Raw genomic sequence first — 20,923 nt, 5'->3', positions numbered from 1 at the left:
TTAATGTACAAAAAGGAATAAATTTTTCAATGTTCAAAAGAACAGATCCTAGCCTACCCCAAATAGGAAAAATCTTTTCAAACTGACAAGCAGCCTCAGAAAAACATGACATTCCCACTGAAACATTCTCTGTTAGAAAGGTGGCTATTTTTGTCTTGCTTCTACTCCCATTCCCATGCTACAAGTTTTGCTGGTGCATTCACTCCTCCCAGTTCTTACCCTATCCTATCCTATCCTATCCTATCCTATCCTATCCTATCCTATCCTATCCTATCCTATCCTATCCTATCCTATCCCACCTCTGCTCTGGACTTTATCCTGCATTCTTCCACTTGATTTTGTAAAGAATGCAAAATGAATTCCTGTGATTCCACCATGGACGCAGATTTGCAAGGCAAACTTATGACACGGAATTCTTAAGACACAATTTTAAAGTGGCTAGACAAATGCATGTCAGGATAAGAAACACAATAAAAATTGCAATGAGCAGCAACACCAAGGCTTCAAGTTCCAAAAGACAAGCTGACAAAGTAAAAACAGATGTAAGCAAATACTCTCATTATTTGCAGAATAAGGATCTCTCCCAGCATAAAGTAGAATGGAAGGAACTAATTTTGAAATGATTCTCTATGATGCCATAAATGTAAGTTTATGGACATCAAGGATTCTCTCTAGTCAGTTGTTTATGAGATGACAAATAAGAACCCCCCCCCCCAAAAAAAGTGTTTTACCTGAGGCAAAACAATCTAAACAAGCTCTCTGGGAGGAGGGAATTCAAATAAGAGAATGTGAATGTACAGAAGAATAGTTAGCAGCCTAACACTATAAAAACTGTACTGCTATTAGAAGTAATGACTGTATCATTTTTTTAAAGTAGAACTGTACCTCTTTCCAACAGCTAACAAATACCATGCCAGAAATACATTATCAACAATTATCAACAAAGTATTTAATTTTTCCCCAAAAGTTAACAAATCATTACAGATAACGACCTTCATTCGTTATTTGTTCGTTTCTAGTTTATCAAAGCTAGCTCTGCGGTAATTGTTGATTTTACCAGGAAAAAAAAAGATCGTTGCTTGGATTTTAACAAAACGGAACGCTCTGTCTGTATACAGACTCAGCACTGCCCATCCTTGAATTTACAACCCAGCAGAATAAAGCACTAACACTACTTCAGGGTAAAGGATATACAATAGACTCATCTTCACCCAATATTACCTTGGGAGGAGCTTCATCCGGTCCTCCTGAATCCCAGGACACCGTGACTTGTCGCCTTGATTCCATTCTCATTCGTTCTTCCTGCTGCAGCTTCTCTTCCTCCAATATAGTACTAAGGGGAAAATAAGCATTGCACTGAAGATAAACGACATTATGGCTCAGAATATAATAAATGTCGTCCTCAAGTCTCCTCCGAGCACATTCCCCAAATCAGTGGTTCCAGACTGCAGACTAGTAAGGAATGTGGTAGACAAATATGTCTTCTTTTTCAGACAGCAACAGAAACAGTTAGACTTTATAAGACTATACTGGGGGAATGGGAGATGGGGGTGGGAGAATTGCATGCCTTTGCAAAATTAGCAACTCGGCATTGAAACGTAAGACTTTTAAACACTAAGACACATGCCAATGAAAGATATATTTAGAAAGTTATGAACAATCCCCAAAGAAGAAAGAATGAATATTTGTATGAATGAATGAATATATATCCCATTCCTTTTGATTTAAAAGCTCTAATATAGTTATACTGAAGCAAGAAAGCACATATTTACTTGAAAATATATTCAACGTGGAAAGTAAAGTTGCCATATTACTGAAAAATCAGAAACAAGCTTCAGACTATCTTATAGATTAGGAAGACTCTCACAAACATACTAGCAAATGAACTATAATCTCAACGTTTCTGAACAAATGAAACATTCTCCTTTGTAAGTTAAACAAGCAGAAATGCAACAATTGCTTTGCAAAACAAATCTACTTAAATAAATACAATTTTTTAACTTCTGTTCCTCAGCTACTTACCAACTCTCTTCCTGCCATGCAAATTAGCCAACTGGGAGATTAGCCATCATGAAAACCTTGAGATGCAGCTTTCTAGATTCATTAAGCTTTATAGAATCCTATGCTATATGTATTCATAGGAGTTTGAAGCTGGTCTGATCATTTCCACATTGGTCTCTCCAGAGCTGCAAGCTAATCAGCCTGGCACAGGAGCAACTACAGTGCTTCTGGATGCCAGTCAAGACTTTGTACAAGCTCCTTAGAATTTACATCCTTTTTGTCTGGTTCCTTCACTTAACTACCTGGGTAAGGCATGAAAGGGACAAGATAAACTGCCCAAGTCCACTGCTCATTTCAAAAATAAATTTTCTCACTAACAGATAATGCTCCTTTGCTCTGCTAAATAGAAAACCACTTCGGCACTTCTACAGGGATTGAAGAAACTGATACTACAATACTAATTTATGTCATCAGATTGCTGAAGATATGCAAACTTGAAATGTGCTTCCTTGCAATCTCAGTTCATCACTCAACAGACTAACTTAGAACATGCTCCAACTGCCACAAAGCAAAGGAAAAAAGGGCAAGAAAATTATTTTTCACAGGTAGTTTGAAAGAAGGGTCTTTGCTTGTGGTGTGTACACATTGGCTCTTTTTGCAAGGTTCTGCATTCTTCTGAAGGGTACCAACTCTATTTAAATCACAAAATTTTATGACAGTACAGTGAGCGTTCCATTCCATTCCTCTTCTTCAGTGGCAAAGGGATTTGCTCAGCTTTCTCAACCCTTTGCTAACCCAGCAAAATCGCAGCCGCAGTTTTAGTACGTGAGCTATTTCATGCCACCTCTACCTTGACCACACCGTAATTCTCAAGAAACAGATTTGTGTGCGTATAATTAATAATTTATTCCTCAAGATTATCTTTGCTGTGTTTAAAAGTCTGGTGGAAAACATGGGCTTGTTGCCACAGCACACGAAGGCTTTCCAAAGTCACAAGCAGAGGAAACAGACAGTGGAAGATACAGAGCTAGAGAAATGCCTGCTCACTGGAAGCTAAAAGAAAATCCTGAATTCATTGCCATTCGTCTGGTCATCTATCTGTGCTCATTGCCACAATGTTTCTGACATGTGCCTTGAAAATACTGCCTAAAAGATGCAGCAAATACTTTCTTTTCATTGTCCTTGGATTTAATCAATATATTTCTGAGGTATACCATAAAAACGGGCTTATGTGCCAGAGGGCTGTGAATTTCTGAAAATATACCTTCTAAAAGGAGAAAAGCTGTAAAACAACTTGCCTTGAAGTCAGACCTCCCTCTGTTTCCAAAGCCAGGGAACTAGGATATCCCCAACACCTTGGGGAAGCTACAAGTAATAGGAACAAATCACTTCCATGAGGATTCTGCCAATTGGGTCGGTAATCAGAGTCACCCGTTGCGGGGAGATGGGCGGCATACAAATTTAAAAATAAATAAACAAACAAACAAACAAACAAATCCACTGTGTAGTAGCTGTCTACAGTTATCAGGAGCACAAAAAAGATATTTTTCTCACAAGTTCTCATTATCCTTCCCCACCCACTGGTCTGCCGCTGTATTGGATTGCAACAGCCACAATCCCCAGTCAAGAGTATGTATGTGGAGACACCAAGTTGGGAAGGCTGCTCTTAATATTCTAGAAATCCACATGCTAAAGTGAGCTGTGGCAGTGAGTCCTGGGTCCTAATCTAAATCGTACTCAGTCCTGGCTTAAACAGAAGCCCCAATTCAGGGGTCCATCTGGGACAAGCAGCCTTTAAGGAGAGTGGCATCAAGGCAACTCCATTTCCAAATCCTAACCAGCTGACATGGAGCCAGTCTTCAGATGCTTTTCTCTCTGCTCTGACAAAGAAGAAAACATAGAATGGAAATAACTATGAGAAGCTCTGGACTGTTCAAAACAAAGGATTAAAATAATCAAAGAACTGTCTTTGTGTGAGCACTTGGAGGGTCAGTGGGGAATAGCACAATGTCTAGAGATATTTCTGATTACCCTTTTTATGGCTGTTTTAAATACACTCTTAGCCTTTAAAGACTAGAACTCAGAGAAGGTTATGAAAGTCAAACTGAATCATATTTTCCCAAACTTACTGTTATTTGTACTACAGAAAAGCAAGCAAGTAAAAGGGCATGTCATGTCATGCCGTTTGCATCTGCCAGATTTTAAAACAGCTTCAAGACATTCACTTTATTCCTTAGAAATTTAGACATTTAATTTGAAATCACTATCCAAATACATTTTCAAATAAAAATTTCATTGTCCTGGGTAATGTCCATTATTTTTCCCTGTAATCTTAAGCAAATAGTACTGTTTCAACAAACCTTTTCAATCTCTTTCAGACCAACGTGATAAGGAAGAATTATGGAGTTCAGTATGGATGGAAATAACTCCAAAGCTAATCTTAAATTTAGTTTCTTTCATGTTAAAGAGGATTAATAGTGACTTTTCTCACCCAGGCAGTTTGTCTGACTAAAAGATGCAATGAAAATTCCTCATCTCATCACAGAATCATAGAGTTGGAAGGATCATAAGGAGAATATAATGCAACCCTCAGCAATGTGCAGGAAAACCAATTAAACCATCCATGAGAGGTAGCTGTTTAGTCTCTTCTTAGACCTCCAGAGATGGAGAAGCCACCACCTCCATTGGTAAACTATACCTAACTTACTAAGTAACAAGGTAAATTAAGATGGAAAGTTGCTACCCATATCTCACAATTAAAGGAAATAAAACTACTAATTCACCACTAGAAAGAGTTAAAAGCTTCAGAAATCTTTTGCTCCTGCCCTCTGCTTCTATACTTCTATAAATGGCCTTGTGGATTTCAAAGTGGGATATACAAGACTAAATAAAAGCTAAAATAAATCCTTTGCGGTGGTATTGTATTTGGGCCTATTTACCATAAGTTAGGTTGCAATACAGCATTAGAAACCTTTTTTTGCTGCACCTAAGAAACTTAGTGGAGTATGAGCTTATTGTTAGATTTTATAGCCCCTTAAAATCTGAACACTTATGCACAATTTTATTTCATCAGAAATGGAATATGGTATAAAAAACACCTAATGTTGTACTGCTGAAGGAGACACTGCTTGTTTGAAACACTAGCTTTCTCCCACAAAAGTATGTCTACAAGGCAGGAAAGGACTGAAATGTATGAAATGATGGTTCATCTATTCACCTTTCACTGACTTTCCAGGATCAGGAATCCCAGCTTATCAAACTCACAGAAGTAGCTCCTTACCTAAGACAAGAACCCCTCGGCTACCTGCTACTTTTCTTGTCATCTATCTCGAAATCATTAGCTTTGTACAAAATATATAACAGCAGAGGACTTCTTTCTCATGGAAATCAAACAAAAAAATGATGACAATAGAAAATACAAAAAAGGAAACTGAACTGGGATATAGCATCGTTTTGTGGGTACATCATAATGTAAGATCTGAAATGTTTTCCCTTTCAACTGCCCACAGTTGCCTCACCAGAAGGGAATTCCCAATGCTTCAGGCTAAAGGGCTGAGTTAGCCTTTATGGAGTGATGGTGAAGCCAAAAGCATTTCTCTTTGTGCAGAGAAAAGAAGAAAAATAAAAAAGTTGATGAAAGTTATTTAAAGCCAGACTGGCTGAAATCAGAGATGTGACTCATTTCTGGGCCTCTCATGAAAAAAGTTCAGTGGTATTTTATTTTATTCTGCTAAACTAGGAACAAACACTATTCCATGATCTATTAGAGTCAATTTCTCCCCAAATATCCCCTCCAGGATTCCACATCTGAAGCCCTGTTTTCATGTCCCTTCACTATTGTAGTGACATAAGGCACAGGAGCTTTTCAGTTGTAGCTCCACAGCTATGGAACAAAGGCCAGGGAGAAAAGGGAACTGCTAGGCCTACTGCTTCTCCCTTTCTGGCAAGTTATGGAAAACAAATTATTCTGAAGTACCTTTGAAAAGACACTTATCCATTTATATACAGATTATAATAGAACCCTGCTTTGGTATTTGGGGGGTGGAGTTTGGAGGCTGTTTGGGATTTTATTTTATTTATTTCTGATATTGTTATCCTGCTTATCACAGTTATTAATAGCCACTGGACATCTTTGTCACAGAAAAGCAGAATGTTATTAAGAGTTATTGGACATCTGTGTCACAGAAAAGCAGAATGAACAGACAACATCTGAAGATTTAAGATACTATCTGCAGAGCTAATCTATAAGCGATATACATCTAGCCTCTACAAAGAAGGTTGAAGTTTTAAGCAGCAAGAGAAGCAATGTTTGTGTGGCCCAAATGCAGTGATGGGAACACCTTCTCTTGCAACCAAGAAAACACAAGTAGTACAACATGGTCAATATGAAAACAAAGAACTGTGAAAAGGAGACAGGAATTTAAAGATGAATACTTGTTCCAGAAACAGCATTTGGCAGCAATTTAAGAGGCACCACTGACATATTGTCAGAAAAGTATAAAACAGAGCAGTTATGTTACTATTATAGGATTCAAATTACAGTTATTCTGTTATTCTTTTGGTATGTTGCTTTAATTTAAAATGATAGTATTCCAAGTTGCAATCAAGAATAATGAAAACCTGGTTTGCAAGGAAATGCCACTGTATCCCTTGCTCCAAACAAATCTCAATCATTGCCCCCCCTTAAAGACTATTATTTTCACACAAAAAGATTAGAATATTACATGTGAGCAAATACGATAGGAATTCTTACTTCAGTTGAGCTTTAAGTTCTGTAAATCTTGGGCGCCTGCTGGGATCGTACGCCCAACATTTGGTCATTAGGCTGTAAAGAGTAGGCGGGCAGTTTGGTGGCATTGGCAACCGCTCGCCGTTTTCAATCCGGCCAATCACATCGTTGTTCTTCACTCCTTGAAAAGGCTTTATCCCGTGCATTAAGATTTCCCACATACATACACCTAGGAAATGAAGAAGGAAAGCCAACTCTTCAGAAAGTGAGCAGCTGAGGTGAAACTGAATATTCAGAAAAGTCAGCCAACTTAATTCCTGAGATAATAAAAGTGGAGGTCTTACTCATGTCTACAGGTAGCTGATGACTATCTGTCTGAGAATGGGTAATTATTTATTAGAAATGACACAAGCTGGCAAGCAAATGGAGCTGCAAGCTTCCTCAGGAATGAACTGTGAACCTACCTGCTGTGTTTTATAACCATTACAATTTACCCTGGTATCTTTGCTCCAACCAGCAAGGGAAAAATGCAGCCAGTTAACACCAGCCCCAAGAAAAAAAGAAATTTCGTTCCCATGTAAATTGCTGAAACATCACGGGGAAACAATCAAGGTTTAGATGCCCCACCTCCTTTTGGCTACAGACAGAATTTCCTTACCTAAAATGGAGCAATGCAGGCCACCTTGCTCCACCTATTGCTGTAGTTCCACTGGGAAACAGCCTCAGTGTGGATCACCCTTTCTCTGACTGATGTCAACACACTGGAACTTGCCCTGCCCTTGCAATTCAGGAGATACACATGGCAAGGATTGCTTTTCTGCTGCCTCTCTCTTCTAGGCCTGTAGGAAATGACTAAGATGGGTTTTATCAAGCCAATTCAAACAGTGCCAAAGAGACACAGTGCACTTGTTTGGGAGAAATAGCACTGTGGGAGAAGGCTCTTTCAGCTTTCTCCACCACTGGCCCAAGCACTGGAATACTTTCAGTGAGAAGGAGGGGGTTCCAGACAACGACGTGGCATTGGCTGCTTGTTTCAGGCAATCTTGTGGCCAGCCTCAACGAGGCAGGGGGGAGGATGTCCAGATTGGCTGGCTAGCTTCCATGCATGCTGAGAGCATTAATATAATGAAGGTGAAGCTAGACAGCCTTCTCCCCATCTCCTCCACTCCATAGGCTAAAGAGGTGTCACTTTCACACCCAAGTGCAAACTCTGTAGAAGATGACTGATGGCAGCTTCAGAGTGGACCAAAGCATGGTCCCTTCACTTTAGCCTTAGAAGTGAGAGGACCACTGTTGTTCTACAAAGGAGTTTTGAGAGAGTGCTCCAGTCAAAGTTTCATACAATACTAATCCTGTATAGAGAACAAGAACCTGGTATCAATCGCTTAAATTTGGCTGAATCTCAAACTCTACAGTATGGTCAACATTTTTAAGTACATTTCTAAGACATCTGGATGAAGCAGCTAACAGTTTGCCTCCTCCTAGCTTATGCATACTGGTGATTTTTTTTTTTCATACAGTTCCCCTCTCCCATCACTCTAGATAAAATCTTCAACTTCAACTTCAAGTTTGAGTTCTGATTACATTGTAGTGGCTCCCATATAGTTTTCTTGGCAATAATATGCAAGTGGTTTCCCACCACTTTTCCAAGGATGTTCTTTGAATTTCTCTATAGCAGTCGAATTTCCCAGTAGTACAGTACCAACCAGATCTCATTCTGTTTAATTTTCTGAGACAGCCAAAATCCCCTCTCACCTTACTCCTTGAGATGCATATTACAGTCATGACAAAACCCTTCAGCCATTATAGGAAAGTTCTGAAACTCTTCCAAAGGGAGTTTCAGGATATATCTTTCTTGTTATCTTCCCCTTCTCACACATTTTGAAAAAGGTGTTTGGAAATAAATCACTGGAGGGCTTTTGCATTTTGGGCTGGTTGGATTTTATGCACTACACATATAGTAAAGCTTTGATTTAACAGATCAATACTGTATGGGGAAAAGATGTCTGCTAAAGCAGAACATCCATTAAATCCAAATGGTGTTTCCTGCACCTGAACTTTACAGATTAAAGGGATTTTATACCTACAAAAGACCACAGAGTTTAGCTCTATGGCATTCAAAGTCTACCAAACTCTGTTCTGTATTAATAAAAACACTGTAGTTAATTCATTCAGTACTTAACTGAATTAATGTAGCAAATGTATTGATACCCATCACAAGAGAGGTCTCTTTTTTTGAGATTAGTATCTCAAAAACTCTATTATTATTCAACATTGTAAACATTGTAAAAACTCCATTATTAGTACTCAATGCTTTCTTTTTTAAAAAAATCTGTTTTATGATATACAACATGAGTATTTGTTTCAAAAATAAAAACATTTGTACACAACTGGCCAATGAGTACAATTTCTATAATCACTTTGTTCAATTGAGCTTTGTCATTATATCAATAACAATAAGAGCTAGCTGTCCTTTCCCCCCCTAATTCTCACAGACTTGTTCCTATCTATAGAAATTACTGACAGCTTTTCTGTTAACGACTTCAGCAAACAGCAAAGGAGTTTCAACTGAAACCATGTTAACATCAGTAATTGCCCAGGAAGCTATCAAAACAAATGATGTTTTCTACTTATGCTTTTTATATACAGAATTTTAAAAAATAATGAAAACAAACAAGAAAACGGGGGGGGGGGGGGACAACCAGAAGGTCAACAGAAAATTAAAAATGCAGCAGCACAGATTTAACATTAAGTCTGGGTAAATAGTTATGTATATCTAGTTAGTACATGTTGTACATTTTTTTGAGTGCTATTCATTAGCAGGCAAGGAGGATACACATTCAATAAACAGTCTAAAATGGGCACAGAGGTATAGGAAACAGGCCTTGCTGATCTTCTCTTACCAAACATCCAGACGTCACTGGCTGAGGTAAAACGTCGGAAGTTGATGGATTCTGGGGCCATCCACTTGATGGGCAATTTTCCTTTTGAAGCTAAAATGCACAAACGAAATCCATTCAGGACCTCTTAAAAATCAATATTCTGCTCCACTCCATACATTGCTGTGACTGGCTTACACTAAAGGGTGCTGTGAGCTGCTGAGTATATACACATGCATATTTGCCTGATTTAAATGTACCGGCTGAATTTTTCACCAAGTTGAGCCAGTAATTGGATTGCTATTGTTATACATATCATACAGCGACCAAAATGAATTTTGGCCCCCAAATAATCATTGCTGGAAAACAGGAAGGCTTGATAATGAAACTCAATGTATGCCACTATTTTTATAAATGAGCTATGTAGGATTCACCCGTCACCTTGATCTTATACTGTCATATCTCATGAACATTTGAACATTAAGTAAATACCTTTGAATAAAAGATGCCTAGCCACAAAGAGCTGCACAGAAACCAACCCAACTGTGACAAAGTCATTCCACAGCTGGGCTGCAAAAATACGAATGACTACAACATGGCGGTAAAGAGTTAACAGTTTTCTGTATCTATCCAATACCATCTAGCAGTCATCCAGATGTTTACACCCCAAAAACTGTATCCCTGGTACAATACTTGTCCTAATTTTTATCACATGTAATCAGACTATAAAATCAGAACCATCAACAACAAAAATATGGAAATACCATCAACATTAAAACAGGCAGCCTTTCAAAATTGCCCAAAGATACTCAAATAGGCAAGCCTGAAGCATCCTGACAGGAAGGTCTTCTACAGCTGTGGCACCATTAATGAAAAGCTCCTGACATTTAGTCTACCCATCAGATATTTTGAGGCAGGTTCTTCCCCAGTTTATTTTTTTCCTTCCCAGATGTAGTATCCACAATGTGCTCCCCCTTGAATTTGGAGCCCCCCTTTATTAATAACTGGTGACAGGCTGTAGGTATAGGAAAGCATTAAAATAGCATACATGCTGTACATATATATAATTCTGCAACTGGGGAACATTTGTGTTATTTCCAGTGCTCTTCTATTTGTTCATATGTAACTGTTTCCCATTTTAACCTAAGCGATTTAGTAAACCAGATCAATTCTTTGCCATGGTTCCCTTGTACAACTCTGCCAAGGAGGAAGGAGAAGAACAGGAGCTCGGTAAAGAATCTGTTGAGCCTGATCTAGTAGTGCCAAGGTCCAGCTAGCAGTGAGATCTTCATAAGCTATTCTCTGCTGCCTCTAACCCTACAGCCTTGGACTGTGACCTGAACACAAAGATGTCTGTTTCAGGCCTGTGAGGACCACCACTATCCTGAGCAACCAAGAAACACGAGAGTGGGAATACTAATCTACCTGAGAGTAGGCTATTATTCCTAAGTACCCAGTTTCTGCACTTAGCTTTCATAAGCATCAGCTATATTCTGATGGGCCCCAGAAACTACCAGAATTTAAGCTCGTCCCTGAGCAGTCAAATACAGAAAGCATTTCTATGGCAGCCTCACCTTGTTACTTGATGCCAAACTCGGACTAGACTTGACAACACACTGCTACTGACCTTTTCAATAAAACACTTAACTGGACCTTGACTATACTGGTTTTTGATTCTGGACTGTCTGACTATACCTCTTGCCCTATGCCCTATGGAGTAAGTCTAGGACAGGATACTCTCTTTAAGCAACAGAGATACTATAGACCATGATAGTGTGGACACATCCCTTCCTTACCTTTATAATATGTGCTATCTTCCATATACCGAGACAAACCAAAATCACCTAATTTCACACAGTCTGTAGAGGACACCAGCACATTTCTAGCAGCAATATCCCTGGTAGAAGACATAAACATTAATCCTTCAATTTAAGGCATCAGCACCTGAGCATTAGACATCTTGGGCACATTTAATCACATTATTTTCATACCAGGAAACTGTTGCGCTCCTGTTTTCTTCCAACAAAAGGGTGCAATATATCGCACTATATACTGTATGAAAGTCTAGCTGGAGTGAACGGCTACAGCTGAATATAAGGACAATCAATGTCTAGAGAGATTAGTACTGGGTATCCTTACTAAGACCTCATCAATTAAACCTTCCACTAATTTTTGCACAGAAAGCTTCCAGCTGTGGAATCGGCTTTGCATCATCATAAAACACAGGCACGCAATAGTGCCACTTCTGTAGTTTCCAGAGCACAGAATTCTGACCCCCAGAAAGCACCCCACCCACCCCTGTAAAAATTCACATTGGGGATAGTTTTAGGGGAAGCGGCCTAAATCTCCCAATGCAAAAAACCAGTCTAACCAATTCATCTCCACCCTCTCTAATAATGTCAGGATGCCACCATCACTGTGGCAATTCCATTTGGTACCAGATGTTTAGAGAAGCAGGAGGGGGAAAAAAGGAGCGGAGCAATCTTCCTATTAATGTTGCTCAGGCCTTTCCAATCTCCTCACAATGAAATGTACAAGCGTCTAACAGCATGCACATCAATGCAGGAAAAAAAAATGCAAGATTCTAGTTGCCTAGAAGCACCTAGTTTGAATCTGAGTTCTGAATCGACAGCTTGCATCTTTGCCTTGGTCTTGTTATTAACAACCTACTATAAAAGGTTGTTGCAAGGATTAGAAGATAATGTATGCAAAAATACCTCGAACCCTCAAGTATGCGTGAACTCAAAGTTGTATAGTATGTCTGACATCCATGTTTAATGAAGCATTTTCTTTACTCTTAAAAAATGTCAGATATCCTTCCTATTCCTTTCCATTTTAACTACCATGAAACTGTAAGCAGTCCATTTATTGCTGTTAAACGTGTTAAAGAGTTTTCAGGAAAACACTACTGCTATCTCATGCTTTGAAGGTCACAGACTGTTTCAAAATGGCAACTGGAAATTGCAAGAAGGTCTGCCAGACCTTCTCTCTGACTCACTCGGTGCAACTATTTTAGAAAACATTGGAAAAGGCTGCCCAGCAGATGTCACCCTTTGCCAAGTCTCTTGCATGCTGCTGGATTCTCAACTAATAATATTCACAAAGAGACCTATAAATCAAGGGTGAAGATAAGTGGGTTCTGAAATATTAAAATATTACTCGCACACTTGCATTTGTTCATTACATTTTTAAAAAATTAAATAATGGAAAATGGGAGTTCTGGATTAGAAAACCCCTTACCATCACACCCAGCTTGGCTGTTAAATCGGACAGTGATATATACTACTTTTCGATGCTAATATTTTGCATGCTGATTACGATCTTACCTATGTACAAACCGTTTGCTCTCTAAGTAGGCAAGTGCTGTGCTAAGTTGATAAGCATAAAGTATCAGAGATGCCAGATCTAAGCTGTATTTTCTTACTTGCAAAAATGATCTCAGCTACAGGATAAAGGAGAGAGAGAGAGGTCAGACTAAGCGAAAACAAAACCAGGAGCAGAACGTTGCAATGCAAAGGACCCCTGTTCAATATGTTGCGGGGTCAAGAATTCCAACTGCCTCTACTCTCTTCCAGGACCTCCATTCCACCCCCCTTCTCTTTTCCATGATTACTGAGCCTGCTCAAGGCTCACCGAGCTGTTTCAGGGGAACTCTGTGCCTTCTAAAGAATCATTAGACTTCCTCAAGGCGGTGGCCTCACTCTGGCCTCAATACTTGGGGCACTCAAAGGATGAGTTTAAGAGGAAAGTGATGACAATATCTACACTGACTTTAGAATTAAATGAATTACCTTCAGCTTCTCCTCTCAATCAAAATGTACATGTGTGTCTTACAAAAGCTTGAACTGCCATACTCAAAAGTATCTGCAGAGGCTAGCACACATTTCTCATCCAAGCTTTAAAGCAGCAGCTCTCCCTTTCCCAGCCTAATGGCTCTGGGTGGAATATAAATGAATTGACCAAAAGGCAACAAGACAGGATGATCTATGCAACTGCAGGCCAGTTTCTCATAAAATCTGGGGCAAAGGCAATTGCAAAGGACGTGACTCTACAACTCCAGATACATTCAGAGGTTACTGATAAATCTTAATTTCAACCAGGCTTCCTGTTGAGGTATGACACTGAGGTTGTTTTGTTAGAGTGGTAGGTATCATACAGTGGATGGGGGAAGCGTAGGCCTGATAGCTTTCCTGGATCTTCCTACAGACAAAGGGAGCTAATTTCTATTCATCCAGGGCCACCAGGCTGGAGGCCACAGGAGGCTGTTTGGTGACGTCAGAGATGGTAAGAGCTAAAACAATTACGTCTTTTTGGGCAACATCTGCATGGGAGGGAGAGTTATGGGTGATAATAGAAAGCAGTTCATCTTCCAGAGGTCTTCTACTCTCTTTCCTTTTTGGAAGAAAAAAAAATGTGCCACTGTAATATGGTCATTGTGCTGCCAAATATCAGCTAAGCAGTTGTGGAATCCTTGAGGGTTGCAAAGAGGATGCTTACTTGTTACCCATCTCTACAACAGACTTCAGTGTTCTTTCTAGAGAATGTGGTGGGGGGTGGTGGTACATCAAGACATCATTTTGCAGAAGGTGGTGCTGAGGAACTACAATTTGATATTTAGGCCACTCATATTTAGAGTCCCCTAAGGCTTCATGCTGGGTAACATGTACATGAAACCTCTGTGGAAATCATTTGGAGCCTTTGTAAGTGGTACCATCAGTATGTTAATGACATTCAGCTTTACTATTTCTTGCAAACTAATCTGCCAAAAAGCAGTTAGCAGTCTTGAATATTGTCTAAGTTCAGTAATAGGGCAAGTAAGGAAGAACAAACTGAAGTTAAATCATTTTAAGAAGAGGTGCTGTTGTTTGAATAGGAAACAGGAAACCAGGAGATGGTGAGTTCTAGTCCCGCCTTAGGCATGAAAGCTGGCTGGGTGACTTTGGGCCACCGCTCTCTCTCAGCTCAACTCCCCTCACAGGGTTGTTTTTGTGGGGAAAATAGGAGGAAGAAGGAGTACTGGGTATGTTCGCTGCCTTGAGTTATTTATAAAATAATAAAGGTGGGATAGAAAAAATATTTTAAAAAAGAAAACAGGCCCAGCCTGTTCAGGATAGAGTTGCACTTTTTCTGAAACAGTGAGTCTGGGAATGTTCCTCAGCTACCCCTGGATTGATAGATAACAGCGATAACCAAGAACCCATTTGCAAAATTACAGGTACTATACCACCTGTTACTTGGTCCTGAAGTGGCCAGATTTGCCTAGAGTTATTCATTTTTATTATGGCTCATTTTGATTACTGCAGTGCATTTACACAAGGTCACCCTTTAAAAGCATCTGGAAGTCAGAGCTGGCACTACATGACACAGCTTGGATACTGACTTGGCTAAGGGATGGGGGGGATCATAAGATGCCCACTTAAAGATGGCACCAATTGCCAAAGGCTTACCAGACACGTTTTAAGACGCAGTGTCTACCTTGAAAGTCCGGTATAGCTTTGGGACTATCTGAGGGATTTATTTTATCATCCTACCTGGACGTTAAGATCTGCGGGAGTGGCTCTTTTGGAAATGTCACTGCTATCAGAGGCTTGGGAGAGCGTGTCTTCTCCTGCATCACTGCCAGGCTCCAGAAGGGGCTCCCACTTTGCCTTCAGGAAACCAGCTAAGATCCATCTTTTTCACCAGGCCTTTTATTAATTAATTTTAATACTGATTGCAGTTTATTTTATTTGCATTTTATATTTCAATTACATTAGCCATCTTACGAACTCAAGTGAAAGGTGAGGTATAAATCTAACAAACAGTGAGCTTCTCCCACTCAATTCTGCCCCAATATATGTTATTGCCTAAGAGAAGCCATCCTGCCAGCAGCCATTTGGTGGTATTGGGACTGAATTGCCCCTTCTCTTGCTAAAGTATCTTTTGGCTAGAAAGTAGCTGCAGCCACACTAATGGAGTATTTTTTTTTAAAAAAAAAAAGTACAGTAAGGCAAGAGTATTTTTGGAAAAAATCAAGTTACTTAAGGTGCCTAGGAGCAACACAGCTTCAGCTTAAACATAACAATGGAATCAAGGTACATCGTGAGGAACAAACACCAAATTGGCCCCTATCCTTCCTTCTGTTTCTTCACTGAGATATTATTACACTACTTCCCACCCATGTACTGTGTGCAAAGGTTTTCATTTATGATTATTTTCAGCTCTCCTCTTTCCAGCTGAAAACCACAGAACTATCACTCAACTCAGCACTGTGTAGAACAGGTTTCAGTCTCCTCTTCAGTGATGTCTCCACAATTCCCACTGGGCTCAATCTGAAACTATGATTCTGCTATTGCCAACTTCTGATGACTCTTTCTTCCCTTGAGAGTGATGTTCAAACAATACTTCCACCTCCCCAATGTCTTCATCAAATACCTGAGGATGGACATGCATTTATTCATTCTTCTTACCTCTCCTTGTGTACAGAGCTCCATAATGATCCAGACAGGATTTTCCGTAATAACACCAATCAGCTTGACAATGTGGGGGTGGTCAAACTGACGCATTGTTACTACAACAGGGAAAGCAAAAGTTCTCATTAAGCAGAAAGACACTGCGACATGCAATTTGAAAGCAGAAGGGAAAGGATTCTTTTTTGTAGCAAAGGGTTGAAATATAGATTCTAGACTTAGGTTAGCTAGAAATGCTTCATAAAACACATTTTCCACCAAAATGTTTCACACAGGAAATCATTTTGTTTGCAGAGCAAACCACAGTGCTTTCTGGGAACTAAGCTATGGGGCACACCTTCTCACCATTCCATGTGCTCACTGTCTGTTTTGCTGTTCACCTCTCTATTTTAATCTCCCTTTCCTTTCAAACCTCAACTGTGATGAGTGCTACATCTATAAATACACTAATGGTAATCATGATTACTTTTATACCAGCACTTGAAACTAAAGCATAATTAGCACTGATTTCAGTGTTTGTAGCATAGATGTAATGCTAAAATTAATTAAAGCTGAATACTGGAAGAGAAGTACAGAAGCATAATGTGCACATCTGATTTCACAACTATGCTGAAAAGGTCACAAATTTTCCTTCTGAGGGAGCCACTGAGACCTAAGGGTAACAATAATTTAATGTCTTTCAATCAGCCTCAATTGGTTCAGTTCAATAATAGATAGCTTGCAAATTATAAATTGGTAAGGAGTATCACTAAGTATGGTATAAATCTGCATTACAACCCACCTGAATAAAAGTCTTATCGATTCACAATGTTTATGGATCGTTTAGGCATTTATTCATTAGAGTAGAAAGAAGAAAAATGGAACACTACTCAGGCAGATCCATTGGGTAGTAATGGAATACACCGCTGACATGAATATGATGTCCACAAGAAAATCTCTACTGTTTTGGCTGGTATCAAGTCCATTGATTAGGAGCATAATTACTCTGTTATCTGTCTCAAGAGCACAGGAGCTAAACCTTGCACCTAATGAAATGGAAATCTGTTTATTTGTGCCGTGGAAGAGATAGCATTCTGTAGCCAAACCTGGAACATCCGCCTTTTATCTCATGACATACACTGGAGAATTCTAAAAACATACATTAGAGTAGCAGTTTTATCTTGGCTGCTCATGGTTTCATCACTGTTGTAAATTATGTGTGTTGTTCTTCAGTTTGAACAGTTTATTATAAATCTGGATTTATGAATCAAATTGCATCCTATATTTTTCAATTGCAGGATCATCTGTCCAAGGATGGGGCCACAATCTGCCTGCTTGCTTTCAGACAATCATTTGTTTATCTCCCCACTCTCTAGCAAAAAAAAAAAGAATAAACCCGAACCTCAACAAAAACCATCCAAATAAATCCACAAAGATACATAATAAATATATTTGATTATAAACTCTAATTTATAATGAAGACATATAAACTCTAATGAGGGCAGCCCAGCCCATCCACACCGTTAGTGCCCAAAGCTTGATGGAACAGAATAATCTCTAGCTGTGCCTTCATAAGGCAAGCAGGGGGAAGAGTACTATAAACTATAGGGGTTGTTATCAAGAAGGACAACCTCCAGGCTCTCACCCCCTTCACCTCATATAGGTTGGAGACCCTCAGCAGCCCCCTCCCTTGGGATGAATAGACAGGATGAGCTGCCTCTGGTCAGGAGAGATGACCCTGAAGATAAAAGAGAGGCCAAGCCATGTAGGGCTTTATATGTTGAAACCAGTTATTTGAATCAGACACAGAGACTCCTGGCTGTTACATGATTAAATCTCCTTGTCCCCATTAGGAGCCAGACCACTGTATTTTGGACCAACTGTAATTTCTGAGTGATCTTCAAAGTTGCAGTAGTCTAATCACATTGTCATGCAAGATATTCTTGGTCCAGAAAGGCCCACAAATTGCACACCAGCTGAAGTTGGCCAAAGGCCCCTTCAGTCATGGCCTCCATAAGCTGCTAAAGAGCAACTGTGAATCTAGAAAAATGCCCTCAAGTTGCAGATCTGCTCTTTCAGGGGAAGCGTGATCTTATCAAGGGCTAAACTGAACTGTGGAATTAAGCAAAACTGATAATTTATGAACAGCAACTCTGGGTTTGTCCTATTCAGTCCCTCACAGCCTCCATGTACTGAGTAAGGACCTCCACGGCACCTCCAGCTCAACATGAGATGGCAATGTACAACTAGTACCATCAGCATATTGGTGATACCTTACCCAAACTGATGATGTCTCCTAGAGGTTTCATGCTATTGAATAACATGGTGGAGGTGGGAAGGAGCCATGCCCTGTGTTCCCCACACTGGAGCAACTATGGGCTTGACTGTTCCCCACAATTACTGACCAGTAATGCCCACTCACAAAAGAGTAGAACCACTATAACATGGTGCCCCCAACCCTTCAGGCAGTCCAGAAGAATACCATAGTCAGTGGTCCTAAGAACTGCAGAGATGTCCAAAAGGACCAGGAGGGATAAGCTCCCATCCTGCTGCTTCCGCTGGTATTTACACAGACTTGGAATTAAAACAACAAAAAAGCAGATGCAGTAAATAGTACATTATTCTCATCGAAGCCCAAGAAAGCAGCTTGGAATGTTTCCATGTTTAGAGATTAAGAATATGCCATTTCCTGGTCCTTCCAAACCCTGTAGGTGCTTTAGTTCCCAGAATTCACAGACATGCTCTTTTGCTAGCATTATAAATGCATTATGTAAAGCTCTTTTTGAAGAACACCCAGAAACTTGCACTTATTCCAAATCTTGCAGCTAGGTTTCTTACACAAGTGGGACACAGGGTTCAGGTTTTGAACTAGAAAGTGTCAACGTGTTTAGGAGTTACCTGAAGAACCATCTTTTCTGCAAAATCCTACTTCGACCCAAGTCCTTCAAGTATAATTCAGGTGAAACTACAGGGGAAAACCTTCACTATGGAAGCCACCCTTCCTGTTTCACAACATCCTTCCTCCCAGGAGTTTCACTAGACTCCTTCCTTGTCTGCAGTTGTTCTTAATCCAGTCCAGCCCTGCTTAGCTCCTGAACCCAGAAATGTGCAGCTAGGTGCCACCACCTGCTGAGAGTTTAAAAACAGATATTAAGACCGTAATGTGCAAATTGCCCTGTGAGGGAGAGAGGAGCAAGGTTGAAAGTGTCTTCTGCTCTTGGGAAAAGCAGCAATGAAAATGCTCTAGTTCTGAGTAGACACAGTACCTCTACTTTTTCCAAGGCTTGGCTCAACTTATCTCCACCCCCCATTCTGTCAATAAGGATGCAGAAGCTTTACAGTCCCAGCATTATCAGAAAACCTGAGAGAGGAAGTGCTCACCATCCCCCAACCTGCTGAGAGAGTCAGACTGACCAGCACAGATTCACCCCCAGGCATCCATGCCAGAGTCCCAAACAGGCAGTTGCACCCCCCCCCCCAGCTATTTGACAGGAGTAACAATGCCCCCCAGCTAGCTAGTTGAGCCACACACTGGCTTTTTTGAGAACATGCCAAAATCCGTAGGCAGCCAGGTGAGCACACCTCACCCCACCCGTGCCCTCAGCCTAGAAAAGGGAAAGCCAACCCAAAGTGTGTGTGGGTGAGTGGGAGAAGAGGAAGAGGCACAAGCAGATGTGGAAGTGGGAAGTAATGCCTGGGCCAGGGCAACAGCAACAGGCAAAGAGGAGGGCCAACAGTCAACTGCCAAGACCACCAGCCCACCTTAGCTTGATCCCTGCCTAGAGCTTGGCTCGGGGGCTCAGGACCAACTGTGCTTGAGGGCAGAGCTGGGAGCTCCACAGCAACTTTATTTTGCAACTGCGTTTATAAAAGGAGCCCCCACGCTGAGGCAGCATGTAATCCTCAATGAGAGCAAGCACTTTTGGAGGAAGGAAAGGACTATATGCCACATTAAGAATTTTTCTTTACCCTGCCAGCCTCGTCAACAGTTGGGGACCGTGTGTGCTACAATAAAGTACTGTGTGCAGTTTTCAGCTAAGCCGTGGGGTGTCCAGTCACTGCAAAAAGAACTCCTCTCATGCCCGCCCTAAACCTACCGAAACTGAAAGAAGATAGTTTTTATAACTTACAGGCTTCTTGTAAGAATTTCTCTCTTATGCTGTCTGAGGTGCAGTTTTTACATGTTTTGATTGCAACTGCCATGGCAGGGTTTTCCTACAAGACAGAAAGGCCACATTATACAAATAAAAGGAATCACATATATACATTGATTTTGAACTATTTTTTTCAAAATGGGGTTTCACTGATTTTGCAAAAAAAAAGTGATCATTTTCTAAAGTCAGCATTTTCTCATGGGACGTGCAACTGAAGAGGACAGCCACTTTATACATTTCATATACATATATACATACACATATATGAAATGTAGGAGTGAGGGTGGGGAATGGTTTCTCTCCTCACCCAATGCCTACAATAGAGTAATCCAAAACTCTGTAAAAAACTAAAATAAATACAAACCTAACCAAAGTGTTAATGTTTAACTTTATTGTAACTTAAAGTTAATTAATATTGTGGAAGGGTTTTTAAAATTTGCTTTTCTACTATATATCAGATCTAAATATTTTTAAAAGCCAACTTGCGTAACAATAAAGTTTATTTCTTCAAAAGTATAACAAGACATTAATACTAAAACTGTATTGGCCAGTTTCAATGGCCTGTGACATCTGACTAGAAATTACATCTTACATCTGACTAGAAATTAACTTTGTCTTTTTGGTATATTAGAAGGGAAAGGATTCTCAATGACATCAAAGCATCCGTTGTCATGTAGGAAGGAAATCCTAATAAAAGTCAAAAGTCGGGAGCGTCAGAACTTTTCCTGCCTG

General features: G+C 40.1%; 1 protein-coding gene across 8 annotated transcripts in view; it reads right to left on the bottom strand.

The window, feature by feature from the left end:
* PTK2 (protein tyrosine kinase 2) overlaps nucleotides 1-20,923 on the bottom strand; it is a 224,564-nt gene that overhangs the window by 38,592 nt on the left and 165,049 nt on the right. For all 8 annotated transcript variants that reach the window (XM_088148916.1, XM_088148917.1, XM_088148915.1 and 5 more), the window contains 7 exons: nucleotides 20,168-20,252; nucleotides 16,059-16,159; nucleotides 12,936-13,051; nucleotides 11,406-11,506; nucleotides 9,634-9,723; nucleotides 6,755-6,959; nucleotides 1,222-1,333 (listed from right to left, as the gene is read on the bottom strand). In XM_088148916.1, the coding sequence (XP_088005042.1) occupies nucleotides 1,222-1,333; nucleotides 6,755-6,959; nucleotides 9,634-9,723; nucleotides 11,406-11,506; nucleotides 12,936-13,051; nucleotides 16,059-16,159; nucleotides 20,168-20,252 (810 nt within the window). The remainder of the gene's footprint in view (nucleotides 1-1,221; nucleotides 1,334-6,754; nucleotides 6,960-9,633; nucleotides 9,724-11,405; nucleotides 11,507-12,935; nucleotides 13,052-16,058; nucleotides 16,160-20,167; nucleotides 20,253-20,923) is intronic.

Source organism: Python bivittatus, unplaced genomic scaffold (genome assembly GCF_059951505.1).
Source record: "Python bivittatus isolate LINGU-HERP-01145 unplaced genomic scaffold, Pbiv_v1 ctg000590_np1212, whole genome shotgun sequence".
NCBI lineage: Eukaryota > Metazoa > Chordata > Lepidosauria > Squamata > Pythonidae > Python > Python bivittatus.
The sequence above is the reverse complement of the archived record's forward strand: the minus strand, read 5'-3'. Positions and strand labels throughout refer to the sequence as shown.